General features: G+C 55.2%; 1 protein-coding gene across 2 annotated transcripts; it reads left to right on the top strand.

Moving 5' to 3' along the window:
* Window positions 1-1,878: 1,878 nt before the first annotated feature.
* PAK6 (p21 (RAC1) activated kinase 6) lies at window positions 1,879-24,483 on the top strand. Of its 2 annotated transcripts, XM_069461640.1 has the most exons (10): window positions 1,879-2,001; window positions 12,298-12,506; window positions 13,346-13,999; window positions 19,227-19,724; window positions 19,871-20,004; window positions 20,354-20,480; window positions 20,577-20,702; window positions 21,151-21,285; window positions 22,877-23,055; window positions 24,114-24,483. In XM_069461640.1, the coding sequence occupies exons 2-9, from the start codon at window positions 12,303-12,305 to the stop codon at window positions 23,042-23,044; spliced, it is 2,046 nt and encodes a 681-aa protein (XP_069317741.1). In that variant the 5' UTR covers window positions 1,879-2,001; window positions 12,298-12,302; the 3' UTR covers window positions 23,045-23,055; window positions 24,114-24,483. The 2 variants fall into 2 exon arrangements, with proteins under 2 accessions (XP_069317741.1, XP_069317744.1); XM_069461643.1 differs by lacking the exons at window positions 1,879-2,001; window positions 21,151-21,285; window positions 24,114-24,483 and having other exon boundaries at window positions 12,303-12,506; window positions 22,877-23,044.
* Window positions 24,484-27,372: the final 2,889 nt, after the last annotated feature.

The following is a 27,372-nucleotide window of genomic DNA, read 5'->3' as shown; positions in this document are numbered from 1 at the left end:
TGGCGTCTCCACCTGGCACCTAAGGAAGCTAAGGGCATTGGGCTGGGGTGCAGCTAGACAGGGTGCAGACCTGTTTTGGGCTGGCGGGTTCCCACGGGTTGCCTTAGCTCTATTTGGTGGGAGCCCAAGAGTAAACTGAGCATAAGCAATAGAGCCCATAATGCAAACAATTTATCCATAAATAGCACTGACATGTCTAAAGAATTGGTGAACAAAATGATATGTGCCAATAGTGACCTCAATTAATAACTGAAGTTTGAGGTGCCCAACAATGATTTAAAAAAAATTCCTGCACTGTCCTGGGTCCCTATTCTGTGACACTGGCAGTCTCTCAGCCACCACTTGAAGGCAGCCATTTGGGGTCCAGATGTACTGAATTTCCAAGCCAAGAATCCGCTCAGCACTCAGTCAGCACACAGCCCTCTCTGGGGGCCCAAGGCAAGGATAGCAAGGGTCTTCTCACTACCTTGTTTGGAGAAGAGACAGACAAGTGAACTCCGCCCCTCATCTCAACACCCTCTACCTGCAAAGGGCAGTCAGGAGTGAGCCACTCGGAATGGCCATCCTGATCTTAGGCCAGGGCACTGCTGGGGACAACCAAGGGATGCCAACTCTGGAACAAAATCGCAGGTAGCGATCTCCTGAATGGACCCCTTCCTCTCTTTGGGGGTGCGGTACTCCTGGAAGCTTTCTCTCCCCCAAGGTCTCCTACCCTTGAACCCTGAAGCCAGAGGGTTCTCAGGACTGAGCAAGGTCTGACAAGGGAATTGGAATCCCATTAAATCCCGCTTTCCTGCCTGCATAAGGGGGCTAGCCCAGGACGGTCTTAGGGGCCTGTCCAGATGGGACAGAGAGGCCAAGGTGCCAAGTGTTAGGACTCCAGCTTGTGCTTTAGGACCCAGGACGTGTAGGTGGGCGCACGCAGCACCTCTCAGGTCCGGGAGAGTCGGCGCCGCCCAGAGCGTGCACCTGCAAGCCAGTTAATGAGTTAATTACACACGGCCACGCTCAGCGGATAATCCGGGTCCAGTCTCTGCGCCGTGGCTGAGGGGCGGTGGGGCCTCTGGCAGCGGGCAGGTCGCCGCGGGTGCGGCCAGGTCAGGGTCGGAAGGCAAAGGGCGGGCGGGAGCTGGAGCCAAGTGGTTGGAGGGAAAGAGGCAGGGTGGCCCCCCCTCGAGCACAGACGCTCCTTGCAGTGGCCCCTGCGCCCCTCGGCGACTTTTCCCGGGCTCTGGGTTCGCCATGTCCTACCTGAGGCCACACCCTGAAATCAGACTCGCGGCCAGGTGAAGCAGGCGCCGCACAAACATGTGAGCGCGGCCCCTCCTCGTCGTTTCCCGCGCCGAGGTCCCTCCCGCGGAGGGCGGGCCGGCTCCCAAGGCCGCTCCGAGCGTTCCCCGGCTTCCCGCTCGGCAGGTGGGTGTCCCGGCCGCCCTGGAAGGGCGGGGCAGGGCTGCGAAGAGGGGACAGGCCTCCCCGCACGCCTGGCCTTCCGCACCCGCGTTTTCATTTCCCGAAGTTCGGGACAAGCCGGCGCCAAGCGGAGGGGCCTTGAGCGCAGGCACGGAGAGAGCAGCGTCCCCGGAGCGCGGGGACTCGCATCCCCAGGGGGCGCCGCGCTCCGGCCTGCGAGCACCGGCCGGTGGCCGCGCTGGGTCGGGGTGCGCCTGGGAGAGGGGCCGGCCCCGGAAGCGGCGCTGCGCCCAATGTCCCCTCCTCGCAGGGAACCCGCCGCCGCCTCTAGCACCTGAGACAGGTCGCTCTGTCGGGAGGCCGGCGTGGGGCGGTTCCCAACGCCCTGGACTCCAGCCAGTCGCAAAATCCGTGGGGACACTTACTACTTTTGTTACAGTGTATTTCTGGTATGTTTCTTCCCAGGCCTGCGGAGGACTGGCCCAGGAAGGTCCTTGGTCTTGCCTCTCCTCAGCGCCTAAGAAAGCCGCCCACTGAAGGGTGAGAAGTCCCAAAGAAGAAGAGGCTGAGGGAGGAAGGCGCGGGGAGGCGGTGAGTGAGGGCCCTCCAGCCCGAGAACCTTCTCCAGACTTCCTGAAGGACAGGCTAGGAGGAACACAGTGGGCAGGCAGGTGGCCCTCCTGGGCTGGCTCCTTCCTAGTACTGTTAGGCAGCGGCAGTGGTCCCTTCTAGGTGCCACTTCTCGATCCTTAGTGGGAGCACGTTAAGTCACTTCCACCACCTCAGCACGGTGGTAAGCCGGTGGCCCCGCAGGGCTTCAAATGGCCCGCCCTGGCCCCGCCCTCTGATTGTCCTCAGGTCTGATGCCTGTCTGGGGCGCAGCCCTGTCACCAAGGCAAGGTACATTGAATTCATGCTTGGGGAAGAGGCTCCCAAACAGGAAGGGCGGCAGCAGGCCCAACGGCTGTGCTGAGCAGGGCGCAGGCAGCCACAACAGGCTCCTCCGGGAGTCGGAGTGCCTGCTCAGCACATCCCAGCCTGCCTGTCCATTCCCCAGACCTCCAGACCTGCTGAAGTCACTCCAGCTCCTCCTACACGGAGGGAGTGGCATCCGATCTGCAATCCTTGGTGTAAGTGCTAGGAACACCACCGGCTAAGACAGAGAGTTCCCAGGGTGTAGGCTGCATTTCTGCATCTTGCCCTATTCTGTGTGTGTGTGTGTGTGTGTGTGTGTATGTGTTTTCAGGCTTCTCCGACTTGTTTTTCTAGGTGGGGGAGGGGAGGGGGGGTCAGGTCTGTGCTCATTTTTGTGGCTGGTGCAGCATATATTGCAATGCCGTGGATTCTCCTCCAGTCATAGTACACAGGACAGTGGCTGAGAACACAACATTTGGAACCAGAAAGGGCTCGGTTCAAATCCTGACTTTGACTCCTTAGGCAAGTTGCTTTACTTGTCTGCAAATTTTCAATGTCCTCATCTGTAAAATGGCGATGAGAATCCCTTCCTCATGGCATCGTTGTGAGGAGTAAGTGTAATGATAAATGCCAAACTGCCCTGGCAATGGGCCACCTCACCAGCCTCCAGTTGTTAGTATTGGAAAATACTAATCCTGAGCTCTCCTCTCCTGAAGAACTTTGAGAATGGTCTGGCTATTTGGCAGGATACTGTTGGAGGGTGTTAGAAATAAAGTAAAGGCAGAGAGTCCATGAAAGGCGAGTAGCGGGAGATGCTAATTCAGGGTCTCTGAATCCTGTTGTCACCTGGGGAAGGGGCCATTTTGGGAAGGGGATCTGGCTTGGGCAGAAACAGGAGCACCCTCTGTGCTGTTATCATGGGTGCTGCCTGGGGCAGTGGGAGCCTCTGGCCTGAAGCTTCCAGTTCCGTCTCTGCTCTGCATAGCTGTGCGATCCAGAGCAGATCATTTGACTTCCTCGGGTCCTGAGCATGGTGGGTGAGCTGAGAGCTTGGAATTGGAGAGATCTGGCTTTGAGTCCCAGCTTTATACTTACTATCTTGGACACTATCTTCTTTCTGAGCCTCAGTTTCTTCATCTGTAAAACAGAGCTCATAATATCTATCATTAGCCATGAGATGCACCAGTAAAAAGCACCCGGCACAGTATCAACATGTGTTAGGCCCTTTATATGTGTGTATTTCCTTTCCCTCCCTTCCTCTCCCCAGCTGCCTGCTGTCTTTAAAATGGGCCCAGTAAAACAGGTTCAGCCCATCTCACAGTGGTGTTGTGAGCATACAGTGAGGAGGTAAACAAAATAGAGACCTGGAAAGTTAAGGGCTATAAAAGCAAGGTAGTCTTGTGATTAGGGACTCCAGAGGTTCCTTCTGGTTGGGCATTGAGGACTCCATGCTGAGGACTCAGGCCTCCATGTGCAGAGGCTTTTGAAAATCTGGGGTAGTGAGAAGATCCCTGGCCTGCAGCCCTCCCCATGGCGATAAGCCCATGCCCAGGAAGGCTCTGTGCACCGGAGGGGGACAGGCAGAGGTTGGGGTTCTAGGTGCAGTAACAAAGGTCAGAGGGCTGGTCTGGCTTGGGCTGCTGCTGGGCCAGAGCACTGTCCGTGCAGCTGGAGCTGGGCCTGAGAGGAGGGCCTGAGTCAATATTGACCTTCCTCAGCCTGCCAGCCTGTCTCTGTGGCCTCTCATTCAGCTGGAGTGTTGACATAAGCGACTGAATGAGCTTTATCTTTGAATTCTTTTAAACAACAGCCCATTATCTTTCCCCTGGGGTTCACTGGGGCCTGTGGTGTGGGAATGGTGACCAAGGCAGGGAGCCCAGACATTCTGGCTTGTTACATATGCAGTGCCCTCTGCCCTGGCACATGCCAGGTCTCTCTGGGTCCCTCAAGTGGGACAGCAGAACCTCAGGGTTCTGCTCAGCCTCCTGGGGACTCTCCACACTTCAGTACAGTGGCCCTGGGCAGGTCTTACAAAGCCTGCAAGCAATGGGGATGAGGACCTCAGCCTTGGATCTAGAACCTTCCTGGCCTAGAGGTGAAAACTGGGCAGAAAAGCAGATGAAATTTCCTTCCCCCAGTGTATTTTTGGGGGCCAGGACAGGGTATACAAGGGTGCTGCCTGTCTTGCCTCTCGTGTCACACGAAGAGGAGCAAGTAGCAGGCCCAGCCCCTGGTGGAGGCTGAGGTGAGACAGAGTTCAGCTCCACACAAAGGATGAGCAGGGAAGGGCAGAGGGGCAGAAGGCAGGAGCCTTGAGGCTGGGCATGGTGGCTCGTGCCTGTAATCCCAGCACTTTGGGAGGCTGAGGCAGGAGGATCACCTGAGCCTAGGAGTTCGAGGTTACAGCGAGCTATGATCGCACCACTGCACTCCAGCCTGGGCAGTAGAGCAAGAAAGAAAGAAAGCAGGGGCCTTGGGAGAGGGAGGAGCCCCCATGGCTTATACATGAGAGCAGAGTGCAGGCAGCCTCCTGTTGGGAATGCCGCAGAGGGACTGAAATTAGGGCAAGGGCAGGGGCAAGGTCAGATGCCATCAGGAGTGCCACAGAGCGTGCATCACCATCTCTTCGTGGGGGAGGGGGCGGTGCAGAAGGTTGGCTGCAGCAGCGTCTATACATGTAGCTCTGTACTGAGCCCACCCCATATGCAGCTGCCTCCTCTCTCCCTAGTGAACCGGAAATGGCAGGGAATCCCACCAGCCTCATTCCTAACAAAGGATTTTCCCACATCCCAGGACTTTGAAAGAAGCAAACTAAACTGTACAAGAGCCGGGATTTTGTCTGGTTTACCCTGGTCCTCAGAGCCTGGATTAGAGTAGGTATATGATAGATACTTTTTGAATAATGGAATGAATGATACAATTTTATATTTAAACAAATGCCAGAAAGTAAAGTTTGAGAAAAATCTTCCTGGCCAATGAGAATATTCCAATGAAAGGTCATCTGCTCACAGTAACTTTCAACCGGGGAGCCAGGGGAGGCCCATCACTCTGTATAGAATGTGTGTGGGATGGCAGTGCCCAAAGGGGACAAAGAGCTCAAGCAACTCTGCAGATCTTACGGTGCCAGGTCCTCTGTAGGCCCGTCTCAGACTGGATGGTGGGGTGCCAGGGGTGCTTTTCAAAGTTCTGTAGAACTCAGAGGGCTTACCTCTTTCTGGGGGCTGTGCTTTAAGGATAAGCCCTTCTCCAGAGTATCTGAGTGGGCCTGAGAATGACACAGGGTGGGTAGTGGGAGCTGATGGCCGCCTGCAGCCAAGTTCATATCAGAGTCTGGCTCAGACTCGGGTCTGCCCTTTCTTTGCTGCTCAACTTGGGCAAATCACTTTGTCTCTCTGAATATCGGTTTCTTCATCTGCATAATGGAGACAGTAATAGTGCTACTCACAGGCTTGTGGTGAGGAGATCACATGTGAAGTGCTTAGCCCAGGGCCCCGTACTTACACTAGGCTCTCCCTGAGTGATGATTATTCAAAATACCCAAAACTCCTCCCTAAGCAAAACCAGTTGCTGTTCCTCCCCCTCACTGTGCCTGGAGAAGCTGGCAGAGGTGAATGAGTCCATTCCCTGTCACCAATGGAAATGCTGAGGCCTAGAGAAGGAAAATAAGCCAAGGTCACAAGCCAGGACTCAGGAACACCAAGCCCCAGGGTCCGCGCTGAGCCAGCGCACAGCCCTGTGGCCCTGGCTGGGAGCTCTGATAAGTAGGCCTGAGTGTCCCTTTGAGGAAGCCTGGAGGCGCCTCCCCAGCTCCGGCTCTCCCGCACCCGGAGAGGGCAAACCAGGAGCCCACCCCGCATACGGTTACCTCCTCTCCTCCCAGCCACCCAAAAGGGGCAGGAAACCCCACCAGCCTCATTCCTAATGGCATACCAACATCCCAGAACTTCCACAACCAACCAAATCCTGCCCCCTCAGAGTGGCTGCAAACCCCTTTACACTGACTTTCTGAAAGCCACCTGCCGAGCCTGTGGCACATTTTTGTGAATCCCTTCAGTGGGCCAAGTGTCCTGTCCTTGAAAGGGACTCGATATGTAGAAACAGCCCAAACTCACTTAAAGCCAGGTCTGGAGGGTCAAGTGGGCAACCATATTGGACACTCTCACTTCTGGTGAAAAGCAGGGTGACAAGTGAGGGGAACAGCTGACGTTGACTCACAAGGGCCCAAGGATGGTCCCGGATCAGAGTTCTGGAAATATCAGAGCATGTTTGGAATGGGCAGATACATTCCCAAGAGGTGTGCCTCAGACGGCAACATCCGAGCTCTGGTTTGAGGTTTAAATGCAGACTGTGGCTCTGCCTGCCGGGCGTTGTGGGGGCATGTGGGGCCCCAACAGCTCTGGTGGCCCTGGCATCCCAGGCTCCAGCACATGGATATCTCTTCTCCCCAAAGGAGAAGCAATGTGAGAGGGTGGCCCACCCTACTGCAGCTACTTTGCCAATCCCTGTTGTGAACACTAGACCAACCAAGTCACAATGCCAGAGTCCCATTTGGTCACTGTGGAACAGTAGCCTCCACCACAAAACCTTACCAGTACTCCTTGAGCCAAGCCTACAGGTTGCCAGGCTTCAGGCCAAGACCCTACAGAGGGGCTCTGGCTGCGTCCCCTGCCAGAGACAGTACACTCCTGCGGTTTCTGTAGCTTTTCATCTGTGCCAGGCCTGACCATCACAGCCCCCAACATGACCTCTTTGAAACGTTTTACTCACCCCTTCTTGCGCAAGAAAACACCTGGTTCCATACAAGCTAAGGGTCAGCCTGCAAGTTAGGACAGTCCAATCTCCCCTGGCCCAGGAGAGAACTTAGCTGTCTTGGTGGGTGGAGGGTTGAGGGAGCTGGCCCTGGTCCACTGCCGCCTCCCTTCACACATACCCTAGGAGCCTACATCAGCTGCCCAGCCCTCATTCCTGTCCATAAAGCCCTGCAGGGAAGGAAAGTGACAGCAATCCCACTCCCTCCAGGGTGGGCACAGTGGATGGTAGCAGGGGCTTGGGAAGCAAATCTGAGTCCAAACCCCAGCTCAGTCATTTCTGGGGTCTGTGTCCTTGGGCAAGTTATTTAGCTTCTTTGAGCCTCATCTGGATTTGTGGGTAATAATTCCTACCCCTCAGGGTTGCTGTGGGGATTAAATGAGCTAATCCTTGGAAAGGGCCTAGCATATAATAGATGCTCAAGAAAAGATACTTACTGCCTTTCTGTCTCTGAGACTTCTGCTTCTCCGACACTGTGGTCCCCTCTCCGTGACCCCAGGCCCATGGCTCCCTGAACTTCCCCACCAGCTCTGCCCTCAGGTTTACTGGGGGTGGCAGCATTTCCTCTGCCAGGAAGTGTCCGGCCCCCACCTGCCAGGCTCTGTGCCAGGGGAGTTTCCCTCTTAAACTGGTTCAGGCTGGACCCTTCCCTCCCAGCACGGGGCACCCTCCTGATCCAGTCTCCAGCTGAAAGGAGAAGTGTACAGATGTTCAGAAGAGGAAAGCTCACAGCATTCCGCAAACACAACAGTGCATTTCCAGCCTGGGGAAGAACCCGCAGGGCAGCCTCCCTCTGGCTGTTGTGGTGAGGTGTCAGCCAGGAGGGGCTGGGGCTGTGGGGGCCACCTGAGCCACCGCCCTGTCCCTGTCGTTTCTACTTCAGGGCCTGAGGCCAACATCATTTCCTCCAGGCTAGGCAGAAGGAAAGGCAGGGACTGGCTCTCTGGGGGGAAATCATCTTCCTTCCGTCCTCCTCAGGGGTATCATCTAGCAGAGGGAAAGCTCCTCTGCTAGGTGAATGGAGTGTGGATGCAGAGGTGCAGATACTAGGCATGGCAACGTCAAGGGCGGCCATGGCCCGTTTGATTTAACATAACGGCCTCATGGCTGATGCAGTAACCACACCCCCTCAGCCCGGGGACCCTTGGAAGCTGGGGTGGAAAAGAGAGCCCTAGAAATGGCAAATGGAGGACCCTGACTGTGCAGGTGGGTGTGACCTGAGAGATTCAGGGGATGTTTGTGTCCTGGGTGATTCACTCCCGGTGCCTGGGGATTGCTAGGTAGTGGGAGGGTGAACGTCTCTTAGGCACTCAGTCTCCATGGATCACTCTTCTCTTTCTTTAAAAATATTTTATTTTCTTTAGAAAAGCAACCCATTTTCTTTAAGGAAAATTTAGCAGAGCAGAAAGATTGGGTAGAAGGAAATCACCTGTATCCCCACCAGTCAAACACAACAATTAATATTCTGATGTATTTCCTTCAAGTATTCACTGCATTCACAATGCACTGACAAATTAGTATAGGTGGAATCTTTGGAAATAACCCCCTACTCCTAACCTATACATCAAGAATTCTGTTTTGGGCAAAGAAAACCTTGATAGTTTAATTTGTCTCTGGGACTCACAGGGTGTGGTTTTGGCCCCAGCAGGTTGGGCTCTAGGACAGCCCACCAAACTCAGGCCTGTGAAGTCACTCACAACGCACCTGGGGAAGGGGACGGCGAGGCTATGGGACCCCACCCCACCCCTGTCTCCTCCACCAGCTTTATTCTATTACCTTTTACATTTAGGTCTATGATCTATCTCCAATTAATTTTGGGGTATGATATAAACGCATTTTTCAGGGCTCATTTTTTCCTGTACGGATATCTAATTGCTTCAGCCGCATTTATTAAAAAGATCACCCATTCCCCAGCCACACTGCAATGCCACCTTTGTCATAAATCAAGTGATCTCATATGGGTGGGTCTATTTCTGGATTCTCTCTTCTGTGGAAGATTTCTTGGTCTATTTGTCAATCCTTGTGCCAGTTCCACACTATATTAATTATTATAGCTTTATAACAAATTTTGACATCTACATCTTACAATCTTCCAACTTTGTTCTTTAAGATTATTTTGGCCATTCCTGGTTCTTTATGTTTCTCTATACATTTTAGAATCAACTTGTCAATTTCTACCAAAAGAAATATGCTGGAATTTTAATTGACATTGAAACAAATTTTAGGTTAATTTGGGAATAATTGACATCTTTACAGTATTGAATCTTCCAGTCTATGAATATTCTTTAATATCTTTAATAATATTTTGTGTTTTTCATGTAAAGACCTTGTGTATCATTTATTAGATTTATTCTTAGGTATTTGACTTTTTTTTTGTCCATGCTAGTTTGTCCAATTATTTGATATTTTTAATATAAAATGGATATGTAGAAATTCAATTGATTTTTTAAATATTGGTCTTGAATCAGAGACCTTCTAAATTCACTTACATGATCCCAACAGTTTGTACGTAGATTCTTCTGGATATTCTACTTGCACAATCACGTTGTCCCAGGCAGTGTTGGCCTTACCACATTACAGATGAGTCCTAGAGCCTCCTTTTATTTTTTAAATTTTTTATTGTTATTTTTTTAGAGACAGGGTCTCGCTGTGTTGCCCGGGCTAGAGCACAGTGGCTATTCACAGGCGCCATCTCACTGGGCTGGGTCACCCCTCCTTGGGCAGCCTCCCTTTGTGTTGCTGATCTCCCGCTGGCTAAGTGACTGCCTCCGGTTTCTACACCACCGCTGCCCCCACCTCCAAAGCCTGAGTTCAGCCCATTGCTTATGCCCGCTACCCACCCTCACCACCACACACCCTGGACCCTAGGACTCCGGGCTGTCCATCCTGGAATCACTGTTAGGGTGGACTCAGGAGAGGGATCCTGTAGTCATTTAGACCATCTGCTAAAGACGCCCTCCTCATGTGTTCCTGCAGCAAAAGCTGAGCACCTGGGTTGGGGGCGAGGGAGTGGGGGAGAGGGATGTTCTGGGGGTAAACAGTATTAGCAGCTCTTCTCCAGCTCTAGGGTGTGTCCCTGCCCCTCCAGAAGACTTCACGGAGCTAGGGAGGAGGGTGAAACAGTCAGCTAAACTAACCCAGGGATAGAGGGCCTGTCTAAGAGGCTGGGAGGACAGACCTGCTGAATGAAGACTCTTCTGTAGCAAAAGACAAAGGCTGAGAGGGAGGAGGTCAAATTTTACCAAACCATGAAGAGTCTACATAATGGAGATATGGTGAGATCACCAGATCCCAGAACCCTGATATCAAGCATGACTCCTTGACAGGTAAATCTGAGAGGAAAGGAGTTTGGCATTACTCCCAGACTTGTATCTGCCCAAGTGCCAGTGTCTGGAGGGCCCTGAGCTTCGAGACAGGGATGCAAAGAGAGGTATTACTGCGAGAGAAGCAGCCTCCGTTTACTCAGACTCTGCTTACTTCCTCCTCCCTGAGCCCTGTGAGCTGCCTTTCATTAACCCACTGGCTCAAATGGTTTTGGTAACTTGGTCAAATCTCTCCAAATTAATGGGAGACTCCCTACAACTCACTGCAACTCAGACAGGTGTGTCATTTCAAAGTGCTTGGTCTGTAGGGGTCCTGCACGTGTGGCTCTGCCTTTCAGGTGTTTGACAGACTCCTGACCCTTGAACTCCAGCAAAGTGGCTGACATTCTAGGAGGCATGGCATGGATTCAGGTGGACTCACACGTGGTGACTTCCTAGTGGGGAAGCGGTGGCTGTTCAGGGGACCCTGCCTTTCTGAGTGTGCACCAGCTGCCTCCCAGATCTGTGACCTCCTCCAGAACCTACTAAAATGACCAGGAAAATGCTGTTTCCCGAGCAGAAGCCAAAAGAGAATGTGCCAGCCCTGCTTTCCAGATCTTTGGATAAATGAGTAATCCAAGCATTCAGTTCAAGAAACATGTTTCAGTTTGTTTCTTGAAACCTATAATTGACCTTTCCAGGTGACGTAAGAACCCACTGAGCTGTTTTGAGCCTCTTCAGATCCAAAAGCATCCAAGTGGGCACCCCTGACCTATCTTCCATCAGCATGTGGTTCCAGGCCCTGGGCTGCCCTGAAGGAGAGACTAGAGTGGCCCTTTGGAAGAGTCACTTTCCCTCCCAGGACTCAGTTTCCCTCTCTTAGTTCTAGTCAAGCCCATGTCGCTCCTAACTGTTGATGGAGCTCAGCAGGACCTCAGGCAAAGCCACAATCAGCAAGGTGAGGGATGCGTGCGTGACTGCAAGTGATGCTTTGTACAATCAGGGTGCCAAGACCAGAGGGAACGGTCCCAAGGCTGGGGTGTTGGGGGTCTCTGCCTTCTCTGGAGAGTTTTGCCCCTAAGATAGCTGCCCCTCACCCACCTCAGGGTGTCCCCTTGGCTCAGGGCCTTTCTGAATTGAGGCAAAGCACCTGGTGACCATGAGGACCCTTTGAGGGTTCCCTGATCCTATGATACACGGTCCCAGCCTGGGCAACATGTCTGTGAATAGCTGGTTGGTTTTTTTTTATTAATGTCGTGTGTCACTTTAACAGGTTTTCTGTTGTTGAACCATCCTCGGACAACAGGATGATTGTGATAAAAAACAAAAAACTTTAACATACTGTTAGATTCAATTTGCTAGTTTTGTCTAGGATTTTCACATGTATGTTCATAAGTGAGATCGGTTAAAATTTTCCTTTTGTTGTACTCTTCTTATCTGGTTTAAGAATCAAGGTCATATTCACTTCATAAAACAAGTTTGCGAGCTTCCTTCCTCTTTACCCCGTTTTAATTCTTTGACAGTGGAATGATATTTGTAATGGGCTTTGGATTTTATAAAAACACACCCCCAGAGTCTGCCTGCTCAGCAGGGGACTTGGCACAGACAAGCAGACAGACACCTCTTTTCCGTGTTTATAGTCTGCGTTGGCTTATTTATGGCACTTTTTTGTTTCTGGGACTGTTCTGCTGGGAGCCAGCCATTTCCCTGAGGAAGGAGGGATGGGGTGAAGAGACACCCCAGGTGGGGGACAGGGGAGCTGTTCTGGGGGACCCCGAGCCTGGCACCCCAGTACCTCCTACAGCCACCGTGGGGTTCCTGGGCCAGAGCCCAGCTCAACCCTCCCCTTCCCTCACAGGCACCATGTTCCGCAAGAAAAAGAAGAAACGCCCTGAGATCTCAGCCCCGCAGAACTTCCAGCACCGTGTCCACACCTCCTTTGACCCCAAAGAAGGCAAGTTTGTGGGCCTCCCCCCACAATGGCAGAACATCCTGGACACACTGCGGCGCCCCAAGCCCGTGGTGGACCCTTCGCGCATCACGCGGGTGCAGCTCCAGCCCATGAAGGTAAGAGGGGCGGGTGGGGATGGCGGGGCCAAGTGCAACCTCTCCGGCACCACAGAAAACATGCCTGGCCAGACCCCAAAGGCCCTGTTGGAACCGCCCAGTTATCAGCTATCACTTAGCTGCTGTTTTAATTCCCTGCTAATCATTCTGCCATGCTCTTCCTGGGTGGCCCAGGGAGGAGGAGCTTGGGGAGACCCTCTCTGCAGGGTAGTAGGGTTGCCAGATTTAGCAAATCAAAATATAAAATGCCCAATTAGAGTTGAGTTTCAGATAACAATGAATAGTCTTTTAGTACATGTCCCGTGCAACATTTAGACCTATAGCCCCAGAGGGGCTAGGGCTCTGCCAGACCAGGGGAATTGAGTTGTGTGCGTCAAGCAGGTAGACCCAAGAGCCTGGCAGGAGTTAGGGTCAAGGGCCCTGTCAGGGTTTGGAGGCCACAAAGCCAGTGTACATGGAGGAGACCCCTGGCCTGGTCTCTGCCTCCTCAGACATCTCTCCGAAGGCCACGGGTAGCGCTGGAGGATGGAGCCCTGCCCCAGTGCTCTGTGGCTCCCCAGGCGCAGCCGCCCACACCGCTGGCCATGCGGGATTGTGCCCCATGGTACTCAGCCGTCTGCCCTGCTGGCAGGCAGCCTCCTCCCTGCATCCCCGTACCTGCACCAGCACAGGCCTGACTGGCCACGGGCCCGTGGAAATGACTCGAGAATTAACGAGTGGGCACGAGGGAGTGTTCCTCCCCACAGCCCCCGACGATGCTCTCTGGCTCTGGTCTCTGGGCCGCCCCTCCCTGCCATGACCAGGCTGCTCACCCACACTCTTTTCTCTCCCTGCTACAGACAGTGGTGAGGGGCAGCTCAGTGCCCGTGGACGGCTACATCTCGGGGCTGCTCAATGACATCCAGAAGTTGTCGGTCATCAGCTCCAACACCTTGCGTGGCCGCAGCCCCACCAGCCGGCGGCGGGCACAGTCCCTGGGGCTGCTGGGGGATGAGCAGTGGGCCACTGACCCAGACATGTACCTCCAGAGCCCCCAGTCTGAGCGCACTGACCCCCACAGTCTCTACCTCAGCTGCAGCGGGGGCACACCAGCAGGCCACAAGCAGATGCCATGGCCAGAGCCACAGAGCCCACGGGTCCTTCCCAATGGGCTGGCCACAAAGACACAGTCCCTGGGCCCTGCCGAGTTCCAGGGGACCTCGCAGCGCTGCCTACAGCTGGGTGCCTGCCTGCAGAGTTCCCCACCAGGCACCTCACCCCCCATGGCCACGGGCAGGCGTGGGATGAAGGCTGCCAAGCATGGCTCAGAGGAGGCCCGGCCACAGTCCTGCCTGGTGGGCTCAGCCACAGGCAGGCCAGGTGGGGAGGGCAGCCCTAGCCCCAAGACCCAGGAGAGCAGCCTTAAGCGCAGGCTATTCCGAAGCATGTTCGTGTCCACTCCTGCCACGGCCCCTCCGAGCAGCAGCAAGCCAGGCCCTCCACCGCAGAGCAAGGTAAGCCGGGCTGGGGCTTCCCTCTGGGGCCACACTCAGGAGGGCAGGGACCCTGGCCTGGCAGGCATCCACTGGGGAACGGGTGTCAGGGACACAGGCCCTGCCTGGCCTTCCCCACTTACAGCTCAGGGCTGGGGAGAAGGTGAAGGACCAAAGTGATCAAGCCTCGCCCGAGGGATCAACACTGAACCAGCTCAGCCCGTGTCCTCCAAAGGGGGGCTGCTGTACCCTCCCTCTCCCCAGCACCCCTTGAGCACTTGCAGAGCGGTTCCCTGGGCGACAGAAATGTGCATGGGACCCTTTTCCCAGTGAGGCTGGCTCCTCCCTCCTTCCCCCCCTTTCTTTCCTTTTCGTCATGATAGTCATTTTCTTTCACATTTCTGTCACTTGTTCCTGAGTGTGTGGCCATATGGAAAGCTGGAGGATTGAATTTGCCTGGGAGCAGCAGGAGGGCCAACTTTTGGCATGTGTGACAGCCTCAAATGCACGTTTTTCTTGCGAGAAAGGAAAGTGAAGGGAGCCCCAATGGTGACATTTCTTGGCAGGCAGATTGGAGCACGTTTCTGCCTCTTACAGTCCCTGTAACATCCTGTCCACAGTGACGTAACATCCTTTCCCATTTGGCAGATGAGAAGACTGACTCAGAAAGGCTGAGACAGCCCCAGGCCTTGCGAGTCAGACAGAGAAGGAAGGTGGGAGAGGGCGCTCGCTCAGGGCTGCCTGTCCGTCCCGGGCCCTCTTGCTCTTGCTTACGAAGGCTTTATAACCAGGCAGCCAGTTCTCCAGCTCCTTCCTGAGGGGTTTTAAGGCAGGCTAAGAAACAGCTGCTGACGGTGGCATGAGTAATGGAGCCGCCACCGCTCATGGGAGGGCTTTAAGAACAAGCCTGGGTCTTACCTGTCAGCGATGGGGTGAATGTGGTCCAGCCCGAACAGGGTTAGGGGGTTTGGGGGATGGCCTGGACCTACAACCTTTCTGGGTCACTGCCAGCTGACGTACCCAGGGAAAGTTCTGGGCTTTGTACACTCCAGGCCCCCACCACTGGGACAAAGGACAGTGGGCTGGGATCCCCCATGGGGTGTGGCTTAATGTGTCTGTGTGAGGAACATGAGTATCTGTGAGCTGAGGGGCCTCAAGAGCTGTGCCCCTGGGGAGACATCCCCCAGAAAACTAAGGTGGGAGCAGGGCAGTGCAGGCACTAGGGGGTGAGAATCGGAGCTTGGTCCCTCTGCCTCTGGAGTCCTGCTGGGCGGGCTCCAGGGATTTGGGCTGGGCACTGGCACACATATTGTTGGGCTCCTGCCAGCATCCCACAGCAGGGAACAGGCCTGTCCACCTTGCACACTTTACTGAGTACCTACCTGGGGTGTCCTCCACACCTATGGAAGCAGGTGGTGGTTGTCTTGGGCTTGGAGATACCACAGTTCCAAATCCAGGGGAGAAGTTTCCTTCTAGGCACCTTGGATGTACCTTTCTAGATACATACTCTCAAGCTAGGCCTCTAAAAGGCAGGGCTGAGACTTCCTCTGAGCTGCTCTAGCCTGGGGCTTCTCAACCTCTGTGCTATTGACATTTGGAGCAGACAATCCTTTGCTGTGGGGGCTCTCCTGTGCATGGCAGTAGCACCCCTGGCCTCTACCTACCAAATGCTAGTAGTACCCCTAGTCGGGACAACCAGAAATGCCTCCAGACATTGCCACATATCCCTTGAGCACCCCCATTGAACCACTGCTTTGAACAAATCCCAGCACAGATGGGGAGCATCAGGCTGCCGCCGCTGCCGCCGCCGCCGCCTCCTCCTCCTCCTCCTCCTCCTCCTCCTCCCCCTCCCTCTCCTCCTCCTCCTCCTCCTCCTCCTCCAGCTCCCCCAGGCCCAAAACTAAGCCAGCAGCCCTCTGCACTGGGCACATCCCAGGGGTTGACTCCGGACACTTGCAGCAGCTTCCATAGCAGCAGTCCATGCGCTGGCACCCTGGGAGGTCAGGCCACCAAGGCCGTGGTTGCAGGAGGGTCTGAGTACAGGCCCCAGGGCTCCTGTACCCAGCCCCATGCAGCATGGCCTGGAGTCACTCACTTTGGCCGAAGAGTGCAGGAGGACCAGGAGTAGGGGCAGGCAGGCCAAAGAGGCAGGACAGTTTGGGGGCTTAGAAATGTTCCACTTAGAGCCAGAAGGGCACACTTGGTTAGGCACCCACTGTCTGCCACGTACTCCATTAATGCTGAGGATACACGGCACCATAGGACCACAGCACTGGGGTCAGCTGTCATAGGCGTCTCATGGGTTCTAGTACCTATGGGATAATAAAATAACCCACAGGGTCATGAGAATTAAATGACATAGTGCATGTAAGGCACTTGTCAAACTGGTAAGCCCTCAATAAATGGCTTTATTTTAAAAAATATTATGACATGGCCTCTCCCTTTAGGACACTTATGGTGCAGCCCCTAAGCCCACAGCTGGAGAGCCATGGCCCAGAGGAGGGAAAATGTGGCATCACTATAACTGTATGCGTGACTCTTCTAGTGGCTTCCTTCCCCAGAGGTCTCAGTCACACAACTCCAGAATTAACCAGAGCCTGTGGCAATTAATTAATTCCATCATTGCACCCCCATTTCTCTTTCTTGGCGTGGCTTAACAAGTTTCATCTGGTCCTCGCTGTGGCTGCATCGAGTAAAACTCCCTCCTTGTGGAGCCAGGCAGCAAGGCCAATGAAAGGCCACCCGGCCAGGTGAAGACCAAGCTGGCTCTCCCCCCACGTCACAGACCACGCTGGTGCTGGACTCCTGACAGGACCCACCCTTCCACCAGCCCCCAGATACAGGCTCTGTCCCTGAGCTTGGCCAGCATGGACAGCAGCATCGGCACAGGGACCGTGACCATGGAGAGAGGGAGGGAACCCCCACCTCACCTCCTATGCCCTCACCATGCCCGCACATCCACGGAGCAGAGATAGCCCATGCAGAAGTCCCACAGGCCAGAAGGAGAAGGAAGTCATTTTACAGACTTCCTTAGGAACTTCAGGGTGGAGAGAGGACAAGGTTGCTATTAGAGCAACCTCAAGAGGAGCTTTAGGTGGTCCCCAAGCTCTGCCCCACCCCACATGGATGCAGGTTTTCTGAGTTAAATTCAACCTCGCAGACCAGCAGGCAGCCTCCTCAGGGCCCTGAGCCTTTGTACAGGGCTTTGGGGGCTGCTTGGGTGATTGATGCAGTGAGCCTGGCCTCCCCTCCCTCCAGTCCCTACCTAGTGACCTCTTGTGGAACCTCTGCTCCCAGGACATGTATCATGGATTCAGTAGTGGCCATGCTCCCCCCACCCCCAGCCCAGCCCTCCCAGAGGCTCCCTGAGGCCATGGAATCACAGAGCCCACTCATCCAGAGCTTCTCAAAGTGTGTTCCGGGACCTCCTACGTGAACGTCCAGGAACCTTGATAAAATGCAGCCTCATCTCTAGGGAGCCACTGAATCGGTCTCTGAGACCCAGAAGTCTGCAGTTTATCTAGCTCTCCAGGTCACTGTCCACTCTCACCCTGCATTTGTAGAGGGGACTGGGGCTCAGAGAGGGTGACTTGCCTAAGGCTCATCGCAGGGCAGAACAGACCAGGGCGGACCCCAGGTCCTGACGCCCCAGACCAGAGGTCCTGCTGCTCCACTACATAGAGGGGAGATGGTGGGTGACTCAGGTGCTGGCCAAGACATGGGGGGACCTATTTACTGTCCGAGTTCTCCCAGCAGGGATGGAGTGAGTCCACGCAGTCCTGGGAGGTTTTCTGGCTCCTTTCTTGTGCAGGTCAAGCCTGAGGCAAGCACAGCCTCCAGAGGCTGCACACGCGGGTGGGCAGGAGGGGGTGGGCGCAGCAGGAGTCTGCGACAGCGACGCACGTGCACATGCTCCACCCTCAGCAGGCCAGGGCCAGGGCTGGGGAGTGGGCGCCCTGAAGCCAGGTGTGGGCTGGAGTCGAGGGGAGGTGCTAAAGAGGTTGAAAAGACTCTGACTGAACCTGGTAGGGCCCTAGGCCTGGCTTTGGGGTCCCCCATCAAGCAGCCCAGTCAAAGCTGACTGCCTGAGATTTCCTGTAAGTCAGCTCAGCTCTGGGATCAGGACCAGGACCCCCCAGGCACCTAGACAACCGACTGTGTGATGAGTTTGGAGAAGTTCCAAGAAGGCCTCCCTGCAGCCCCTGAAGTGTCCCTCTCCAGGTGCCTTTAAAAACAAATAATCCCCAGGAGGGATCATGTTGCATGTCAACAACTTTTTGAAAGAACTGAAGGATCGGCTCCTTTCCTGCCCTTTCCTGCCAGGCAGGCAGGAGGGCTTGAGCCTGGAAAGGCAGGAAGACTCGCAGGCTCCCAGGACAGGCTCCCAGGGCTGGGCCTGAGCAGGGCTCGCTGGAGGCCCAGGCTGCCCTTGGCTCCTCCTTCCCTCCCTCCCCGCAGAAGACACGAAGATAGGCTTCCTGCCTTCTCTCCCTTGCTGCGGGGGTCCTTAGCCAGCACTTACATGCCTGGGAGGAAGTGGAAGGACACTTCCCATCCCTGGTCTCAAGGCCTGGGCGTGGCTGGACCTACGCTTCTGCTTCTAGATCTCTCTGGGACCAGATCCCAGCCCAAGGGGGAACACCTGAGAACTCCCGAGACGGTAACATAGCTCTGTGGTCCTCTCCATAACCTCCCAGCAGAGATACGCAGACTCCCTATCAGCCCCCAGCTGTGGCTTTCCTGCCCTGGTCCTGGGAGCTGAGCCACGGCTGCTCACAGCCCCCACCCCACTGCCCCGGCCTCTTCCCCATGTGCGCCCTCAGGTGGGAGCCTTGGGAGGGAAGAACGCTGCTGACCCAGATTCTCCCAGCAGCCCCTCGGCACAGAGGAAAGACTCTGCCCCACAGTGGCCTCCCTGGGGCCCAGCTGTCAATCACCCAGGAAGAAATACCCAGTGCAAGACCCCACAGGGCCTCGGCGTCTTTGTCTTCCCAGGCCAGCAGAGTGCTGGAAAGAGCTGCTGTTTGGCCTGCTCACCTTGGAGCAACGGGGGCTTCCCAAGCAGCACTGTGGCTGGGCCTCAGCTGTTTGAAAATGTTTGCTCACAGCACCTCCCCAGTTTGGTCTGATGCCCTGCCTGACCCTGCCAGTGTCCAGAGGTCACAGCAGCAACCTCCTGCCTTGGGGATGCTTATTCCAAACGTGCCCACAGCCATGCCCCTTCCTGTTTCTTTCTCTGTCCCTGCAGCCCAACTCCTCTTTCCGACCGCCACAGAAAGACTCCCCTCCAAGCCTGGTGGCCAAGGCCCAGTCTTTGCCCTCGGATCAACCAGTGGGGACCTTCAGCCCTCTGACCACCTCGGATACCAGCAGCCCCCAGAAGTCCCTTCGTACAGGCCCGGCTGCCGGCCCGCTTCCAGGCCGGTCTTCCCCGGCAGGCTCCCCCCGCACCTGGCACGCCCAGATCAGCACCAGCAACCTATACCTGCCCCAGGACCCCATGGTGACCAAGGGTGCCCTGGCTGGTGAGGACACGGGTGTCGTGACGCACGAGCAGTTCAAGGCTGCACTCAGGATGGTGGTGGACCAGGGTGACCCCCGGCTGCTGTTGGACAGCTACGTGAAGATTGGCGAGGGCTCCACAGGCATCGTCTGCCTGGCCCGCGAGAAGCACTCGGGCCGCCAGGTGGCCGTCAAGATGATGGACCTCAGGAAGCAGCAGCGCAGGGAGCTGCTCTTTAACGAGGTGGGAGGACAGGGTGGGACATGGGCCGGGGCGTTTGGGATGGGCAGTGAGCACACAACTAGGCTGGGCATCTGCGAGCAGGAGCAGTGGGTGGCCAAGCCCCCCGGGCACCGTGCCCAGCACTCAGGCCCCCTGCCTTCCCCTAGGTGGTGATCATGCGGGACTACCAGCACGTCAACGTGGTAGAGATGTACAAGAGCTACCTGGTGGGCGAGGAGCTGTGGGTGCTTATGGAGTTCCTGCAGGGCGGGGCCCTCACAGACATCATCTCCCAAGTCAGGTGGGCAGCTGGGAGGGCTGGGCCCCGAGTGTGGCCTGCCCTCACCATCACCCTGGCAGGGGAGTGGGGCAGCACTTGGGGTGCCTGTCAGATCATCCTGGGCCCCCCTGCCTGTTTGGGGTAATTGAGAACCAGGGGTCTTGGGAATGGGGAAGTGAAGGGTGGTCTCCAGCCTAGACTCAGGCCCCAGCTTTCACCGGTACTATGGCCTGACTGGGCTGCCAAACAGATTGCCTGGGAGCCGTGGGGCTGGGCATCAGGGACTGCTACTCCATCCAGCCCAGCCACCCTGCAGCCCTGCCAAAGCCAACATTCTCTTCCATTGGGATGCCCTGCCTTCCTGGTCCAGGCTGAACGAGGAGCAGATTGCCACTGTGTGCGAGGCTGTGCTGCAGGCCCTGGCGTACCTGCATGCCCAGGGTGTCATCCACCGGGACATCAAGAGTGACTCCATCCTGCTGACCCTTGATGGCAGGGTAGGCAGCTCCCTGTCCCTGGCACAGCCATGTCCCCCCTTCCCTGCTCCCAGCACCCCTCCTCCTACTCCACCACTCACTCCCCTTTCGCCCCAGGTAAAGCTTTCGGACTTTGGATTCTGTGCTCAGATCAGCAAAGACGTCCCTAAAAGGAAGTCCCTGGTGGGGACTCCCTACTGGATGGCTCCTGAAGTGATCTCCAGGTCTTTGTATGCCACTGAGGTAACTGTTCCCTCCATCCCCCAGGCCTCCCACAAGAGGCTTGGGAACACACAGCTGTTCCACCTGTGGTCCTCTCTGGAGTCCTCACCAAAGACAGCCCTGTTCTCAGATTCCCACTTAATCAACACTTTCCCTCTTTTTAATGGGGCTGCTCCCACCTGTGACTTTGCCACCAGGGACGGATCCTTCAAGTGCTGCCCCAGTTCAAGGGCACAGTGGGGTATGGCCAGCCTTCCCATATATGACAGCCTTTCTCAGAGAGAGGCTGACAGCTGTGTCCCTATAGGCAGTGGTCATTTATGGCCACAGGGAGGGCAGGTGACGAGGGAGGAAGGAGACAGGCTCACTAAGGACAGCTGCTCCCCTACCTCTCCAGCTCCCCTACCCTCCGGCTACTACCAAGGGGCCAGACTGTGGCACTGTGGTCAGGGACGTTCTCCTCCTGCAGGTGGACATCTGGTCTCTGGGCATCATGGTGATTGAGATGGTGGATGGGGAGCCCCCTTACTTCAGCGACTCCCCAGTGCAAGCCATGAAGAGGCTCCGAGACAACCCCCCACCCAAGCTGAAAAACTCTCACAAGGTCAGTGGGTACACAAGAGGTGACCCCATAGACCCCAATTCCCCCAAGGTGACAGGACCAGAGGCGGGGCGCCCAGCCAGGCCCAGCCTCCCCTTTCCACAGAAGCTGGAGGGTCTGGGCTCCCAGGAAAGGCTCCTCTTTCTCCACACAAAACCTGAACCTGAGTGTGGGGCCACATCCATGCACAAACGCCCACGTTCACTCCAACATGTTCACAGCCTCAGTAGAGTCACTCCTCGGCAGGCACTTGACAGGGGCCCAGAGACACCTATGGGCAGGGAAAGCATGGACACCAGCAATGCCTGCTGGCTGGGAAGGAATCCAGGGAAGTTTAACTGAGCACGAACTCCACCGCATTTGTCAGGAGAGCCACACCATGCCCACAGCAATCGGCTTGTCCCCCGTTATTGACATCCTGACCTCAGCTGAGCCTCAGCTTTCCCCTTAAAACCAGTATGTATGTGTGTATGTGCAGGCAGCTAACCCTTTTCTGCCAAATCCACACCAAACCTGCAGGCCTTACCTGTGGACACCCCCTGCTGGCAGGTCGGCACTGAGCTGCTAGGTGGCACTGCCATCTGGTGGCCAGAGCAAGGAATGTCCCAGAGGGTCGAAGCCCAGTCTCTAAATAGCAATTCTGTGGCGGCAACACAGCTGGGTGGAAGGACCAACAGGAAATATCTTCCAAGACAACTGGTCCTTGGAGCCTGCACTGCTAACCCCAAAATTAGCAGAGAGTGGAGATCTCCAATTGGCTGATTCCCCAGAGAATGTAGCCTCCTGCCCAAGGCAGCCTTATCCAAAAATAATGGCTCAAAATGAACAAAGATAAGTCCTTGCCTTAGACTCTAAGGCTCAGAGCAACAAAGAAATCTTCCTCTTCCGGTCCCACCTTAGTTTTTTGTTGTGTTTTGGTTTGGTTTGGTTTTTGGTTTTTTGAGACAGAGTGTCACTCTGTCACCTGGGCTAGAGTACAGTGGCATCATCATAGCTCACTGCAACCTCAAACTTCTGGGCTCAAGCTACCCTCCTGCCTCAGCCTCCTGAGTAGCTGGGACTACAGGTGCATGCCACCATGCCCGGCTTATTTTTTCTATTTTTAGTAGAGACAGGATCTCGCTCTTGCTCAGGCTGGTCTCAAACTCCTGACCTCAAGCGATCCTCCCAGAGTGCTAGGATTACAGGTGTGAATACTGCACCCAGCCCCACCTTGTTGTTTTTTTACTTTTCAAAACACTTCCTTTTCTCTGACCTCTTTTTTAATCTCCACTAAAGCCCCATGTGGCAGACAGGGAAAGCATACTTTATCATTAGCCTATTTTGCAGATGAGAAAACTGAGGCCTAGAGAAAATTGCAACTTGCCCCAGGTCAGGGATAGACCCAGGCTGGACATCTTGATGTCAGTTTCATGCCCTTTGCACAGACCTGCAGAGCCTGAATGCTGAGAGCCTTGAGAATTGGGGGCTAGGGGGCACCAGGAAGTACGAAACCAGAGAATTCAAGATGTTCAAACAATGGCAGGGCCAGGCAGTCACGTCACACCAAAGTGACTGCACATCGTGGCTTCCTCTTGCTGCCCTGTCTCCACAGGTCTCCCCAGTGCTGAGAGACTTCCTGGAACGGATGCTGGTGCGGGACCCCCAAGACAGAGCCACAGCTCAGGAGCTGCTGGACCACCCCTTCCTGCTGCAGACGGGACTGCCCGAGTGCCTGGTGCCCCTGATCCAGCTCTACCGCAAGCAGACCTCTACCTGCTGAGCCCATCCTGAGTGCACCTGCCACCTATGCCCATAGGCAGGGGACACTGGGCAGCCAGCCTGCCAGCAGGGCCTCCCTGCCTCATTCTCTCAGTATTCTCTCCAAAGATTGAATGTGAAGCCCCACTTCCACCCTCCTGCCCCTCAGCCCACTGGGCCAGGCCGGACCTGCCCCCTTAGTCCCTCTCCCTCCCCAGAGTCCCCAGTTGCCTTTGGGATGATGGACACCCCTTCTACAGGATGACCCTTTGTTATTTGCACAGGGATATTTCTAAGAAATGCAGAGACTGGTACTCCTGGCCACTGTGGCCAACACAGCAGAAAAGGCTGCTGTGGTTTTTTAAAGGTAGTTGTACACTGGCATCCCAGGCCATCATAGAGGGCGGACTGCCTGTCTTCACACTTGCTGTCCTCAGCTCCAGCTTCAAACCTTGGGGTATCAAGAGGGCCGCAGGGAAGGTTTTTATTACCTCTGTCCCTCTTCCTTCCTGGTGTCTGACCTTCTGAGGGCACAGTCCCACTGCACTGCTTCCTGACCACCCACACTGCCTCTCCCCACACGGCCTGCTCGGAGGCCATGGCAGGGGTCGGGGCATCTGCTAAGTGAAAGAGAAAGAAGGGGGTTGCTGGTAAAAGTGGTCTCACTTTACAGGATGGAGAGAACATCCTGTGTGTGTGTGTGTGTGTGTGTGTGTGAGAGAGAGAGAGAGAAACAGTGTAAGGGGAGGAAGGAAAGAGTGTGTGTGTGTAAGGGGCAGAAGGCCACCCTGACAGCCCAGGTCCCTTCAGGTCACCCACAGCCAGCTTCAAGAAGGCTGCCCCGTCCTCTCTAAGTTCCAGCCTAAAGGGACCTGCTCTTTTGGCCTGGCTTCCCACCTCTCGAGTCTCATGTTTCCACCTGACCAGTGAAGAGGTCTGTGTTGAGTCTAACATCCTGGGGGTGCAGGTTTCTGAGTTTCTCCTGCACTGTGGAGTGTGAGGGCCAGACACAGGAATGGTAAGGAAATAAACTGTTTTACCTTTCAACTTCGTCTACAACCAGGTCATCAGGGACCCATTCTCCTCCTCAGAACCCTATCTGGGGGAGAAGGTGAACCACCTCCCGGGGTTCCATCGTGTCAAGGGAATGGGCACCCCATTTGTGCCCACCATCTGCCCCTGGCGGCCTCCACAGACACCTGAATCCTTGGTCTCTTTCCTCCCTGCTTCAGGGCTGCTGTGAGACAGGGAACTCCAGGGAAGAACTTCAGGTGTCTGGATCCTATCTAGATAATATTTTTTAGATTTCCTCTGCTCCCTAGTGGCCTGCTTTGGGGCAAAGAAATTGCAAGGACTTTTTTTTAAGGGTCAGTGTTTTAAAAACAAAACCGTCTTCCCTAGACATTTTTGTGAATTGTTTGCACTTGTGCCTGTTTTAAATTAAACTGAGTGTTCAGAACCTCTGGGCTTCCTGTCATCTCTGGGAGTGGAGACAGGCTGTCTTGGAGCTGCACACCTGTAACCTGTAGTGGCCCTTCCTCCTCCCCCTCGTGAGCTCCAGGCCGTCCTCGAGCTGCACACCTGTAACCTGTAGTGGCCCTTCCTCCTCCCCCTCGTGAGCTCCAGGCCGTCTTCGAGCTGCACACCTGTAACCTGTAGTGGCCCTTCCTCCTCCCCCTCGTGAGCCCCCCAGCTCTGGTCCGCAGAACACCCAATCACCATGCTGGTGTGTCGGCCCAAAATGAGGGCAGAGAAGGAGGGAAACAGGAAGTGAAAGGCCCTTGGGACTGAAGGAGCTAAGAAATAGGGCTCCTTCCCAGGGGGAAGTGCTGTATTTGATGGGGGTGGCCTCAGTGGCTGATGACCACTTTCTGCAAAGGCTTCTCCCTTCCCCTTTTGCTTCTCACTCCCTGGACCTCAAGCTTCCACAGGAAGGGGTCTGAAACTGCTTCTAGTGGGAAAACAGTCCCTGCTGCATTTCCCAGAACTGAGGGAAAGGTGTAGAGTTGAGACAGAGCAGAGTAGTGCCTGGAAACCAAGAAGCCTGGATTCTGGTCTTGGGGGTGGGGAGGAGGATGAAATTATCTTTCAGTTTCTAGCTCCAGCACTAATTCTAGTACTTCCTTCCTGAGATCTACCCCAACCTGGGTTCACTGCAACCTCTTAGCTAGAAGCAAGGAGTCACACAGACCCCCCGCTCCTCCCAGCACTGGCACCCAGGAAGGTGCCCTGATCCTACGGTCCCAGCTCTCTCAGCTCAGTTGGAAGCAGCACCTGTGACTTACCTTCCATATGGAGCCAGCCATACTAGGGTAGGTGGGGACAGAGGCTCACTAAAGCAGAAACCTCCACAGGAAGCAAGGGCATCCTTCCATCGCTCCAAAGGGAGCCAAGAGTCGGCAGTGGTTGGTAAGGCAAAGAGAGGTCAGTTCTCACAATGGAATAATACTGGATTTATTAACTATTCTTTTGAGTTCTACTAGTCCTTCCACCACACAGTCTCACTCCGAAAGGGTGTGCGTACGTCCTTTAGCCTCACGCACTGATCAGTACCGAGATCCAGTGGCCTGCATGACTCTTCACAATGACGAAAGCAACAAGAATTAGGAAAGCAAAATACTCAGAAAAGTCTCTTCTAAGGTGGGGAGAGAGCTAGAGGGGACCCCAGCCTCAACACCCTGGTGCTGACAGAGAGAGGAAGTTCAGCGGAGTGAAATGTGGCAAAACATGGAAGTTGTGCCCAGAGCTGGGCCTGGCAAGGAGTATGAAAGGACAGCAAGGCAGTCAGACAGGAGCAATCTTTTGCGGGTTTTCAGAAACATCACATTCCACCACCATGCTCTGGGCAACTCCGCAGAGAGAAGCTCTGGGGGTCATTTACCCAGTAAAGAGAGCCCAAGGTGACGTTCAACCAGAAAGCCAACATGTCAAAGGCGCTGGAAAGATTACAGCCTCTGATACAATGTGCAACCCAGACTTCATACTGTTTTTAAGCCAAAATACTTAAATTCCTACACCATTAAAAACTTCATTGAAATTGAACACAGCTGAAAAGGGAGGAAGGGAGCAAGCAAAGATCAGAAAGAAGCAGTTTGCAGGGGTATGTCCAGTGATCCCCCCCAGACCCTCTCCCCACACTTTTCAGGCACTCTGGTATTGTGCACCCACCGCCCAGACAGGGGAACTGAGGAAAGGCAGATGTTTGGGGAGAAGAGGGGAGGGGAAGGGCAGAACACCTCAGAAATGAAGCAAACGTCATCACAAGAAAACTGCATAATTGGCAGGTCCCAAGGTTCAGAAAGCATGAAGGAAGGGCTGGCAGCTCCAGTTTTTCGGAAGAGAGCGGTCTCCCTCAGGTTGAGGAGCCTTAACTTGGGAGATTAACTTGGGGTCCTTAGTGAAGGGTCTGGGCTCCTGCTACTCCCAAAGCGAGTTTTTTGTTCATTGTCCCTCACTTCATTGCTGTGAAGTGATTTCAAGTATCCGGATTTAACATTCTGTGAGAGGCAGAGAACTCCATGGGTAAATGCACACGGAGGGAGAAGTACACAGCGGTGATCCCAGCTAAAACCAGAAGTCTGAGCTCGGGGCCAGGCGCAGCGGGGAGAGCGCAGCGCTGCCGCCAGGGGGCACCAGAGATCACGTCCAGGGTGCCGGCCCGCGCGGCCTAAGCGGGTGGGGTGGGGTGGTGGAAGGACTGGGGAGGTGTCTGGCACCTGCGCAAGGCCCACTCCCTAACCTCTCACCCTTCACCCCCAAGCCCAATTTCTCAGCACGGCCATTTCGCTCTGGGCAGTTCCCTCGGAGTTACTGGTGAGAAACCTTCCGTCCTGCAAAGACGAACAGACCGACGTCTTGAAAAGACCCCACCGCAGGCAGACGAGGGGCTGCACGCTCAACCCTCGAGGTCCACAAAAAAAGCCACCTGCCGCCACACTGTGGGCTGGGCGCAAGTGACACAAGTGCTAGCGCTTCCGCAGGGTCCTGGCGCACGAGATCCGCCAGACCCCCCATCCTCAACCCCGCCCCCTCGCCAGGCGGGTACAAAGAGTAGGAGGGCAGGAACGGGAACAAAGGACCAGGCCGGTAAAGGGCCTTTAACCACCTCTCCGCGCGTGCCTGTGACTCACTAACCTGCCCCATAATAGAACGGGGCCGGCCCCTTTTGGCCCATGCACAGGGGCAGAGGCAGGAGCCCTGGGTCTCGACCTCTCGCATCCGTCATCTGCCCTGCCCTCCATTAGCGGCCCAGCAAGAAGCAGGAGCCGTTTAACAGGCCCCTCGCAGCTCTCACCGGAGTTTGATATAATTTAAACCTGGACCTGCGGCTCGTGTGGGCTCCCGACTCCC

The sequence above is a fragment of the Eulemur rufifrons genome, chromosome 2 (assembly GCF_041146395.1).
Source record: "Eulemur rufifrons isolate Redbay chromosome 2, OSU_ERuf_1, whole genome shotgun sequence".
Taxonomy (NCBI): Eukaryota; Metazoa; Chordata; class Mammalia; order Primates; family Lemuridae; genus Eulemur; species Eulemur rufifrons.
Note: the sequence above shows the minus strand (reverse complement) of the source record. Positions and strands in the feature narration are given on the sequence as shown.

Bases quoted from the DNA above. Each gene is read 5' to 3' on its own strand.
- PAK6 (XM_069461640.1), top strand. From the start codon at position 12,303: ATGTTCCGCAAGAAAAAGAAGAAACGCCCTGAGATCTCAGCCCCGCAG. The intron at 19,725-19,870 runs GTGGGAGGACAG...GCCTTCCCCTAG, and splicing joins GGGAGCTGCTCTTTAACGAG to GTGGTGATCATGCGGGACTA. The intron at 20,005-20,353 runs GTGGGCAGCTGG...TTCCTGGTCCAG, and splicing joins GACATCATCTCCCAAGTCAG to GCTGAACGAGGAGCAGATTG.